General features: G+C 43.7%; 1 protein-coding gene and 1 pseudogene across 1 annotated transcript in view; both read left to right on the forward strand.

Annotated features, from left to right (window-relative positions):
* Positions 1–666: 666 nt before the first annotated feature.
* The window catches only part of SCFD2 (sec1 family domain containing 2), a 394,561-nt gene continuing 382,897 nt past the window's right edge, over positions 667–12,330 (forward strand). The window contains exon 1 of the mRNA XM_006047767.4: positions 667–1,634. Coding sequence (XP_006047829.4) covers positions 797–1,634 — 838 coding nt within the window. The 5' untranslated portion in view covers positions 667–796. The remainder of the gene's footprint in view (positions 1,635–12,330) is intronic.
* On the forward strand, positions 9,865–11,160 carry LOC102390144 (annotated as a pseudogene).

Raw genomic sequence — 12,330 nt, forward strand, 5'->3', positions numbered from 1 at the left:
GGAAACGATAGGAGAGGGGTGGTCACTGCTATTGTCCAGTTGAGTGACGACAGTGGATTAAGGCAGTGAGAACAAAGATGCATGAGGAGAAAGGACTGGATTCTCGAATTTTGAAGCAGGTCAAGATTTAGTGCCAATGAGAGGAGGGAAGGAAAAGAGAGAAAGGGAAAGCAAAACTGGTATGTGTATTACAGGTTTGTGACCAATAATGTATGGGATAGTAATCTATAAACAACAAAACCTCACAGTAGTTTGAGCGAACGCTGGGAGTTGGTGATGGACAGGGAGGCCTGGCGTGCTGCAATTCATGGGGTCGCAGAGTCGGACACGACTGAGCGACTGAACTGAACTGGCCGCTCTTAATTTGGGCAAAGTGGCTGTACGTTTAAAGACATGTGTTCAGATCCGTGAAAAAATCATATTTCAAATTAGATTTTATCACTCTTCAGATTTCTCAAGAAGTAGCGAAGGATAATCTGAGCAGAGAGGGAGAGAAGGACAAAATTCCTTAGGTATTTCTTCAGCTCCTTCCACTTCCACGAACCCACCGTGGCTTCCTGGAGGCTCGGAGCCCCGCCCATTTCGTCTGAGCCCTAAACAATTCTTCCGCGACGGATTTCCTCACTAGCCAATCATGCTCCGGAGCGTCATTACCTTGCGCCACACAGGACACGTCAGAGGCCGCCCCACGTGTACTGTGTTGACTGTCAATATCTCCTGGAGCCCAGTTCCCGGAAGCTGTGAGTTCTGCGAGAAATTCCTGCACTCGGTGCCCCGAGTCTGCGAATTCCCAACAATGAACACTCCAGGCGTGCTGTCCTTTACCCAGCAAGCCTGGGAGCAGGTGCTGGCCAAAGCGAAACGGGCCGTGGTCTACCTGGACGCCGCCTGCGCCGAGAGCCTGCACTGGGGCTGCGGGTCCTCGAGGCTGCTGGAGGCGGTGGGGAGCCCTGCGTGTTACCTGCGCGAGTTCGAGCCTGCCGCAGTTGGTGGCGGAGTCGAGCAGCCCAAGGCAGTGTTTGTGTTGAGCTCCCTGCTGAAAGGCCGGATCGTGGAGACCCTGCGGGACATCATCTGCCGAAGTCACTTCCAGTACTGTGTGGTGGTCACGGCTGTGAACCACGCAGTCCATCTTACGGCTAATCATGTGCCGGCGGCGGCAGCAGCCGAGTTGGAAGGGCAGCAGCCAGTGTTCGAGCAACTGGAGGAGAAGCTGTGTGAGTGGATGGGCAACATGAACTACACAGCTGAAGTGCTGCATATACCATTGTTACTCGCCCCTGTAGCTCCCCACCTTGCCCTGACTCCAGCTTTTGCTTCCCTTTTCCCACTGTTACCCCAGGATGTGCATATCCTCAACAGTGCCCGACCTGACAGAAGGAGGCTGGGAAGCCTGGCTGAGGTGGATGCCACTGCCCTGACCCCTGAGCTGCTGCTGCAGATTAGGTGCCTGGTGTCAGGGCTCAGTTCCCTGTGTGAGCATTTAGGGGTACGAGAGGAGTGCTTTGCTGTAGGTGCCCTCAGTCGGATCATCGCTGCAGATCTGGCCAATTTTGCTCCTGCCAAGAACAGGAGGAAGACTGCCACAGGCAGGGCATCAGTGGTCTTTGTGGACAGAACGCTGGATCTCACAGGTAAGTTGGCAGTTGTTGTGGGGGGCTTCATAACTACTCTCCAAAGTGATTCAACCTATAATTAATTTCCCTCTTTCTATGTGTCAGCCGCTTCCCCAGTGGCTCAGACGGTCAAGAATCCGCCTGCAGTACTGGAGACGCAAGAGATGTGGGTTTGACCCCTGAGTCGGGAAGATCCCCTGGAAAAGGAAATGGCTACCCACTCCAATATTCTTGTCTGGAGAATCCCTGGAGAGGAGCCTGGCAGGCTACAGTCCATGGGGTCCCAAAGAGTTAGACATGACTGAGGGACTGACATTTTGATTATGTGTCAGGTTAAGGCGACAAAGAAGAACTAAATAGACACAGTCCCTGATCTCACAGTTTATGGTCTAGAGGGGGTTATGCTATGCTATGCTAAGTCACTTCATTCGTGTCCGACTGTGTGACCCCATAGATGGCAGCCACCAGGCTCCCCCGTCCCTGGGATTCTCCAGGCAAGAACACTGGAGTGGGTTGCCATTTCCTTCTCCAATGCATGGAAGCGAAAAGTGAAAGCGAAGTCGCTCAGTCGTGTCCGACTCTTAGCGACCCCATGGACTGCAGCCTACCAGGCTCCTCCATCCATGGGATTTTCCAGGCAAACAAATAGCAATTAAAATCAACTTATTAAATGCTGTAATGGATAAATACATCCTTAAGGTGTACTATCCTGTTAAACAAAAACAACTGCATCTAGCTCAAATATTGGAAAAACTGGACTTACGCTGACATGGAGGAGAACTGTCCACCTGGGAACCTTTGGAAATGTGCAGATATGAGTATTCACAGCAATCCTTCATAAGAAGGATTTAAGTTGTTAGAGAACTGTTAACAGATGACCAAATTGAGAGAAGCTGTACAACAAAACACGAAAATAACTGAAATACTACAGACAGTTGACTTTCAAGTTTGAAAGGGGCATTGTTCAAAGGGAGCAAATAGAAAAGTTTCTCTGGGTAGATTCAGGCAACAAACAGGTAAAAAGAGAAAGAAAAATCAATCTACTTTGTCCAGGGCTTATGAGGATCTGTGAAAGTATTACTTTCAATAGCATGCTGAGAGAAATATACAATGCGATGACAGAGCGATGAGAGTGAACCTCCAGAAAGTTTCTTCAGATATTTCCCAAGTACATTTAAAATGATAAGGACTCTGTTTCCTTCCTGAAGAGTTCATTTGAAAAGCACAAGGTGGGGCTCAGCCAGGTAGTGTCCATGCATCGAGGAAAGCACTCCCAGGCCCGGGTAAGGGAGCTCAAGTTAGGTGAGATCTCCTGGGTGGGAGAGGTCACCTGCCTGGGGTAGCAGGTGACAGGAGCAATGCCCTGGTGGGAGAGGGGGTCAAGGGAAGCCAGAATGGGTGGCATAACAGTGTCCTTGGGGCCCAGCATATTTACCTCTCTAATGGGGCATAGAACCAAGTTTGAAACCTATCGACTTTGGCATACTGTAGCCAAGAAAGTTTCACTGATCTACATCCCATTTTTAAATTATGACAGTGCTCTCCTTCAGAAGGGGTCAAATTATTGCTGGCTAATAGAGGGTAGATTTTGGAGGAGAGATTCTCAGTTCAGTTCAGTCGCTCCATTGTGTCCGACTCTTTGTGACCCCATGAATCGCAGCACTCCAGGCCTCCCTGTCCATCACCAACTCCCGGAGTTCACTCACACTCAAGTCCATCGTGTCAGTCATGCCATCCAGCCATCTCGTTCTCTGTCGTCCCTTTCTCCTCCTGCCCCCAATCCCTCCCAGCATCAGAGTCTTTTCCAATGAGTCAACTCTTCACATGAGGTGGCCAAAGTACTGGAGTTTCAGCTTTAGTATCATTCCTTCCAAAGAACACGCAGGGCTGATCTCCTTTAGAATGGACTGGTTGGATCTCCTTGTAGTCCAAAGGACTCTCAAGAGTCTTCTCCAACACCACAGTTCAAAAGCATCAGTTCTTCGGTGCTCAGCTTTCTTCACAGTCCAACTCTCACATCCATACATGATCACTGGAAAAACCATTGCCTTGACTAGACGGACCTTTGTTGACAAAGTAATGTCTCTGCTTTTGAATATGCTATCTAGGTTGGTCATAACTTTTCTTCCAAGGAGTAAGCGTCTTTTAATTTCATGGCTGCAGTCACCATCTGCAGTGATTTTGGAGCCCCCCCAAATAAAGTCCGACACTCTTTCCACTGTTTCCCCATCTATTTCCCGTGAAGCTTGGATAGAGGGTAGATTTTGGAGGAGAGATTCTAATTGAAACAAATTTGTTACTGTAGTCCTAATAACTTATAAATTAAAGTCTTCTTAATGGATGTGTTTGTGGTAGTCATCCAAACTGTCTTCCAAATAATCAGTTTACTTGTTCATTTATGTCAAAGATGTTTCAAGATAGTGTTGCAATTTCATACTGATAATTCTTAGGACTGATTTTCAGCTGGTATACACTTGTATTGTCAAACTTGTTTTTTAAAGACTGAAATATGTCTGTGCATGTGTGTTCAGTCACTTCAGTCTTTGCGAATCCGTAGACTGTAGCCCTCCAGGCCCTTCTGTCCATAAGATTCTCCAGGCAAGAATACTGGAGCGGGTTGCTGTGCCCTTCTCCAGGGAATCTTCTCAGACCAGGAATTGAACCCACATCTCTTGCCTCTCCTGCAGTGGCAGGTGGATTCTTTACCACTGAACTCCTGGGAAAACCAAATATGTGTGTACTAACATACAAAATATAAGTAAAGAGAATGTAAGTAAAGAGAAATTCTCTACTTGGTGAGACCACAACTCACCTAATACTGTTGCTTGGTAGAGACAAGTGATAGGGGCTAAGACAGTGGAGGTGCTGAGGGTACTGAGGCTGCAGAAGGAATTCATGCTGGTAGTGATGATTGTAGAGAAGCAACACGTGTCCTTTGCTCTACAGTGGCCCCAGACTGGCTGGGGTGGTAAGGTAAGTGGAGTTGGTAGCATTACTTTTGGCCCAGGTGCTTTCCAACCTTGATCTAGGCTCTGACATCCTGGAACACACCCGATCACCATACTTAGTTTTTTTTTTTTTTTTTTAATTGATCTGTCCTGGCTACAGCAAGCATAGGGAACTGGGGAGCTCATGACTTGTTACTAAGAATTTCTTGTGAACTTCCCTATTTGTCCAGTTGCTGGGATTCTGAGTTCCTAGTGCAGGGTTTGATCTCTGGTCAGGGAAGTGGATCCCACATGCCACCTGGGGCAGCCAAATAAATAAATAATAAATATTACAAAAAAAAGAATTTGTTGTGACAAGAATTTTGATGTAGTTTCTTACATCAAATTGCAGCTTAGATGGGGGCATTGTTTAGCTAAGGATAGCTGCAGCATGTAGAAGATTGCACCAACAATTTCTAAAAATCAAAAGGTAACTGGAAATCATCAGAATGATTTGAATCTGATATGAATTTCAATTTAAATTACATATGACAGTGGTTTTCATATAGTGACCAAAAGAAAATCCATTTTCAGTTGTTGGTTTAAATGTTAATTTATATACATAGTGTATTAAAATGTTATTTGTTGTTGAATATTTTGGGTGCTATTCTTGACACTTTACCATTAAAAGATACATATGCATATGTATATATTCTTCTTAGATGTAAAACTGATGCTACCCAAAATAACACAAATAACCTCCAATAGTTCATAAATAATGCACAGTGTTAATGTCATGCTTACAAATATAGAGAAGCTTCTCATCTTTTGTCATCATCTTTGCTGAAAGTAATGTCACTTTGTCTAGTAGTTGGTTCATTTTTTTTCAGTAAACATTTATTGAGTGCCTGCTCTGTGCCAGCTGTTGTTCAGGCCTGGGGGAGCAGTGGTGAACAAGATAGACACATTCCTTGATCCCCTGAAGCAGTCCATAAGCTCTCAGGGCTGAAAAATAGAGTAAATTTGTTGCAATTGTTTGAGAAGTTATTGTAATTGTTTGAGAAGGCCCCCAGTGTCTGTTGCTATGATTTTGGTGTATCTTTACCACATCTAGACCACACAGAAGCTTGTCTGCAGTATTCTTCAGACATCTTTGCATAGGGGATTTCAAGACAAACTTCTATGGACCGTTCTGGCTTCTGATTTTGTTTCAAGGGACAATTAATAAGGTAGACATAATTTATGAATATCAGAGAGATTTGAGTCTGTTTTTTTTTTTTTCCCCTACTATTTTCTGGCTCTTCAGATGGGCTAGAGTGCTTTGTTGATTATTTGCAGGTTCAAGATCAAAAGATAAGAGGGAGCAGTAACTCTGGGAATTAAATTTCCTTTCTTGGTTCAATTCTTTGGAATTTTAGTTTCATGTAAACTTTTAAATTAAATCCATCCAGTTAAAGATTAACTCCCAATCCAATGGGTGGTTCTTAATCCTTGGATTAGGATTTATTAGTTCATTCAAGATGTGGTTGTATATTGTTTTATTGAAGTCTTAAAATTTGAGACTATTCATAACTGCTAACCTTTGGGATCATACTACTTTTCTCAGCACTGTACATATATGTTGTTATTCAGTTGCTAAGTTGTGTCCGACTCTTTGGGACCCCATGGACTGCAGCATGCCAGGCTTCCCTGTCCTTCCCTATTCCTCAGACTTTGCTCAAACTCATGTCCATTGAGTCAGTGATGCCATCCAACCATCTCATCCTGTGTTGCCCCCTTCTCCTCTTGCCCTCAATCTTTCCCAGCTTTGGAGTCTTTTCTAGGGAGTCCGTTGTTCCCATCAGGTGGCCAAAGTACTGGAGCTTTAGTTTGCATCTGTCTTTCCAGTGAGTATTCAGGGTTGATTTCCTTTAGAATTGACTGGTTTGATCTCCTTGCTGTACAAGGGATAAATTCATTTAATTTTTAGTACAATTCTTCTATAATTATCCCCATTTTACAGATGAGGAAACAGAGACATGGAAGAGTTAAGGAACTCATCCAAGATCATACAGCTAGTAAGTGGAAGAGTTAGGGTTTGAACCTTGGCAACTTGCCCCAGAGCCTGTGCTCATAATCTCTCTCACATGAAAGGCTATTCTTGTCCTGGGTAGTACAGATGATGTTGATGTGGTCTCTAGAAGCTAGCAGCCTCAGAGACTCAGCACAGTTGTGGGACTCTGGTGCTGCCTTAGTGTTCAGAAAAGTTACTTATTCTTTCCCCCCACATCTGGTTTTCCACAAAATGCAAAATAACCAACCAATATCTTTATTTTGGAGAGGGAAATAGCAACCCACTCCAGTATTCTTGCCTGGAGAATACCATGGACAGAGGAGCCTGGCGGGCTACAGTCCATGGAATCGCAAGAGTTGGACACAACTTAGCGACTAAACCACCACCACCATCTTTATTTTAAGGTTTAGAGGATATTGTTTAAAATCGGCATAGGTAATGAGAACAATTGAGAAGCCATGAAAGGCTCTGACTAGGTTGTGAGTGTTAGATCTAGACCGGTATAATAGATCCAAGGCTTAGCTTAATGACTTAACTCAATTACCTTGGTTCTAATTGAGCTTTTTGAGGGATTTTTCATTTGTAAACGGGGGAAATTATGACCGTAAAGTGCTGCTGGAAAAATATAAAATCATCCATCCATTTACTTGTTCAATGTATAACTAATACAGTAGATAAGAGATTAAAAAGGGATAGTGTTTCTATTTTAGATAGCATAGCTAGGGAAGACCTCTCTGAGGATGTGACATCTGAGCAGAGAATGACAGGAGAGGGGAAATAAGATGTGTGACAGCCTTGGTATAGAACATATAAGACCCAGGTACAGAACACGAAAGACCCAGCTATCAAATAGGTAACACCCAGGGAATGGCGAGTGCAAAGGACCTGAGGTGGGAAGATGCTGACGTGTTTGAGGAGTCCAGTGTGGCTTCCTTCAGCTTGCCCTGCAAGCAAGGAGGGCAGTGAGGTGAGATGAAATTGGAGAGATAGGCGGAAGGAAAGCATTGTAGGGCAAACTAGAGACTTAGAGTAAAAACCTGAATATGACAGGAAGGTTGGAGGGTTTTGAGCTGGCATGTGACATGCTCACATTTACATTACACAGGATCACATATGTAAGGAGTGAGGGGATTGAGGCAGATCCTCAATATTACACTCTCTAGCGTGTGTAATAGGCATACGTGGCAGTCATAGTGGCCTTAGCTCTGCCCTTCCTAGTCATAAGTCTTTGGGCAAGTTTCAACTTATAGGTCTCAGTTTCTTGATCTGTGAATTGAGAATAACAGGGTAAAATAAGTTAACAGGTCCAGCTCCTAGAATAGTGTCTGGTGCATGATGGGGAAAATGTTAGTTATTACCATTATTAATTAATGACATGCCTTTAAAATGATTTAATGTCTTTGAAATGTATGTTTTCCCCTTTAATATAAGACTAAGACTGTAAGTATAAGAATAATTTGCCATACATATAACCCAGAAGAATTCTACTACCTAAGCTATTATCTGCCACTAAAGTAAATGAGTGTTAAAGAATTGATGCTTTTGAATTATGGTGCTGGAGAAGACTCTTAAGAGTTCCTTGGACAGCAAGGAGATCAAACTAGTCAATCCTAAATGAAATCAACCCTGATTATTCATTGGAAAGACTGATGCTGAGGCTCCAGTACCTTGGCCACCTGATGTGAAGAACCAACTTATTGGAAAAGACCAGGATGCTGGGAAAGATTGAGGGCAAGAGGAGAAGGGGGAGACAGAGGATGAGATGGTTGGATGGCATTATTAACTCAGTGGATGAGTTTGAGCAAGGTCTGGGAGATGGTGAAGGACAGGGAAGCCTGGCATGCTGCCGTCCATGGGATTGTAAATAGTCGGCCATGACTGAGTGACTGAAAAACAACAACAAAGTAAATGAGAGTTGGTTAGAATTAGCCATTTGTCAGGAACTATATTCTATGCTATTTTGGGTGTTGCTGCTAAGTCGATTCAGTTGTGTCCGACTCTGTGTGACCCCATAGACGGCAGACCATGAGGCTGCCCCGTCCCTGGGATTCTCCAGGGAATAACACTGGAGTGGGTTGCCATTTCCTTCTCCAATGCATGAAAGTGAAAAGTGAAAGTGAAGTCGCTCAGTCGTGTCTGACTGTTAGCGACCCCATGGACTGCGGCCCACCAGGCTCCTCCATCCATGGGATTTTCCAGGCAAGAGTGATGGAGTGGGGTGCCATTGCCTTCTCCGATTTTGGGTGTCAGTATATAATATTTTAAGGATGTAAATAATACTTTGGTTCTGTAAAAACAGCTATTAGCTACTGAACCTTAAGGAAAATTAAGTATCTTGACTTCTCATGTTGAAGAGTTTCCAGATTAGTTTCCAGATTTGATGAGAGTTTTTGTTTTAATTTGCTGAGAATGTAATGAATTGAGACTTGCTAAAGTCCCCTGTGCTTGCATAGGGAGGAGGAGTATCAGCTAGACTGTAGGCACTAAAGAGGTTAAGAAAGAAAGGCACATAGAAAACTTGTTTGTGCCATGTGTCTAAGAATGGCAAATGACAGATGAGAATAACTTAGGGGCAAGACTCCAAATTTGGGCACTGAGTTCAAAGAAAAGTTATTGTGCTGATGAGGAGAAGTTTTTAAATTACTGAGAAGGTTACTAGTGGAAAGTGAAATTCATCATGCTGTGGGGTAATCTAGTATCTCCATTCCAGGGTTAAAGATAGGATTCACTTAGAGACTTTCGACTCTCCCGTGGGTCTCAGGGCCACTAATAGTCACTAGGCATTCATTCAGCAAGTATTTAATGAGTAAGTTGTAGTCTGAGTGCTGGGGAGACAACCATAAACCATAGAAAACATAAATAAGATATGGTTCCTTCCAGCCCTGAAAAGTGAATATTTTTCTGGTGGAATAATAACTCTTTTCTTTAACAGCAGAAGTCCCCTTCAAAGCACTCATACTGGTTCTGTTGTGAGTCACTTTTATGGCTCGTTTTTTTTTTTTTAAAGTAGAGTGTGGTTATCTGCCTCCTGTGTTTGAGTTCTTTCTCTGTAATTTACAGCATATATAATTTCGAGCAAGTGACTTAAACTGAATTCTCTGCGGTGTCATTGAGCCTAATAATACCTGTGTATTAGAGTTGTTTTAATAATTAAGTGGATAATAAATGTATAGTATGGGGCCGGCCCGACCGGTCCCGGTATCTCGGACCCTGCGATGCAAGCGTGTCCTTGAGGGCCGGGTAACCAACTGTGGGTGACGAGGCGACGGAGGTGGGTTTCGAGTGCCCCTCCAGGCCTCGAGTACCCCGGGCCGCTGGCGCTTGCCGTTGCCCGCCCCTGCTGGCCCCTCCCAGGAGTGTGTAGAGCGCGTGTGCAGAGGCGTGCGGAGCCAGCGCGGCGAGGACCATGTTGCTTCTGAACATCCTGCTCACCGGTACACCAGGGGTTGGAAAAACCACATTAGGCAAAGAACTCGCATCAAGATCAGGACTGAAATACGTTAATGTGGGTGATTTAGCTCGAGAAGTTTGATCACCGGATATCATGGAGTCTGGCAAGATGGCTTCTCCCAAGAGCATGCCGAAAGATGCACAGATGATGGCACAAATCCTGAAGGATATGGGGATTACAGAATATGAACCAAGAGTTATAAATCAGATGTTCGAGTTTGCCTTCCGATATGTGACCACAATTCTAGATGATGCAAAAATTTATTCAAGTCATGCTAAGAAAGCTACTGTCGATGCAGATGATGTGTGATTGGCAATCCAGTGTCCTGCTGACCAGTCTTTTACCTCTCCTCCACCAAGAGATTTTTTATTAGATATTGCAAGGCAAAGAAATCAAACCCCTTTGCCATTGATCAAGCCTTACTCAGGTCCTAGATTGCCACCTGATAGGTATTGCTTGACTGCTCCAAATTATAGACTTAAGTCTTTACAAAAAAAGGCATCTACTTCTGCAGGAAGAATAACGGTTCCATGGTTAAGCGTTGGTTCAGTTACTAGCAGACCAAGTACTCCCACGCTTGGCACACCAACCCCACAAGCCATGTCCGTTTCAACTAAAGTAGGGACTCCAGTGTCCTTCACAGGGCAAAGGTTCACAGTACAGATGCCCACTTCACAGTCCCCAGCTGTAAAAGCTTCAATTCCTGCAACATCAGCAGTTCAGAATGTTCTAATTAATCTGTCATTAATTGGGTCCAAAAATATTCTTATTACCACTAACATGGTCTCATCACAAAATACTGCCAATGAAGCATCAAATGCATTGAAAAGAAAACATGATGATGATGATGACGACGACGATGACTATGATAATTTGTAATCTAGCCTTGACGCATGTAACATGTATACTTGGTTTTGAATCTATTGTACTGATATTAAACATGCATGCTAGATGTTTCCATGTTGTGTTCTAGAAAATATAGTATTTAATGAGTAAATATGTTTACCATACTTTTCGATTGAGCTGTTGTGTTAGATTTTCTTTAATAGGATTAGTAATGGTTTCTCGTCAGCCTTTAAGTGTAAAAAATAAAGTTGCAATTCGTGCATTTAATTGTTGGTAAAAAAAAAAAAATAAAAAAAAATGTATAGTATGGAAGTTAACACCTGGTACATCATCAGGTCTCAATCAGTTCAATTCAGTCACTCAGTAGTGTCCGACTCTTTGAATCCCATGAACCATAGCACGCCAGGCCTCCCTATCCATCACCAACTGCTGGAGTCCACCCAAACCTATGTCCATTGAGTCAGTGATGCCATCCAACCATCTCATCCTCTGTTGTCCCCTTCTCCTCCTGCCTTCAATCTTGCCCAGAATCAGGGTCTTTTCCAATGAGTCAGCTCTTCTCATCAGGTGGCCAAAGTACTGGAGTTTCAGCTTCAACATCAGTCCTTCCAATGAACACCCAGGACTGATCTCCTTTAAGATGGACTGATTGGATCTCCTTGCACTCCAAGGGACTCTCAAGAGTCTTCTCCAACACGACAGTTCAAAAGCATCAATTCTTCAGTGCTCAGCTTTCTTTATAGTACAACTCCCACATCCATACATGACTACTGGAAAAACCATGGCCTTGACTAGACGGACCTTTGTTGACAAAGTAATGCCTCTGCTTTCTAATATGCTGTCTAGGTTGGTCATAACTTTCCTTCCAAGGAGTAAGTGTCTTTTAATTTCATGGCTGCAATCACCACCCGCAGTAATTTTGGAGCCCCAAAAATAAAGTCAGCCACTGTTTCCACTGTTTCCCCATCTATTTGCCACGAAGTGATGGGATCAGATGCCATGATCTTCGTTTTCTGAATGTTGAGCTTTAAGCCAACTTTTTCACTTTCTTCTTTCACTTTCATCAAGAGGGTCTTTAGTTTTTCACTTTCTGCCATAAGGGTGGTGTCATCAGCATATCTGAGGTTATTGATATTTCCCCTCAATCTTGATTCCAGCTTGTGCTTCCTCCAGCCCAGCATTTCTCATGTACTTTGCATATAAGTTAGATAAGCAGGATGACAATATACAGCCTTGACATACTCCTTTTCCTATTTGGAAGCAGTCTGTTGTTCCATGTCCAGTTCTAACTCTTGCTTCCTGACCTGCATACAGGTTTCTCAAGAGGCAGGTTAGGTGGTCTGGTATTCCCATCTCTTTGAGAATTTTTCACAGTTTATTGTGATCCACACAGTCAAAGGCTTTGGCATAGTCAATAAAGCAGAAATAAATGTTTTT

This window comes from Bubalus bubalis, chromosome 7, assembly GCF_019923935.1.
Source record: "Bubalus bubalis isolate 160015118507 breed Murrah chromosome 7, NDDB_SH_1, whole genome shotgun sequence".
In the NCBI taxonomy this organism is placed as follows: Eukaryota; Metazoa; Chordata; class Mammalia; order Artiodactyla; family Bovidae; genus Bubalus; species Bubalus bubalis.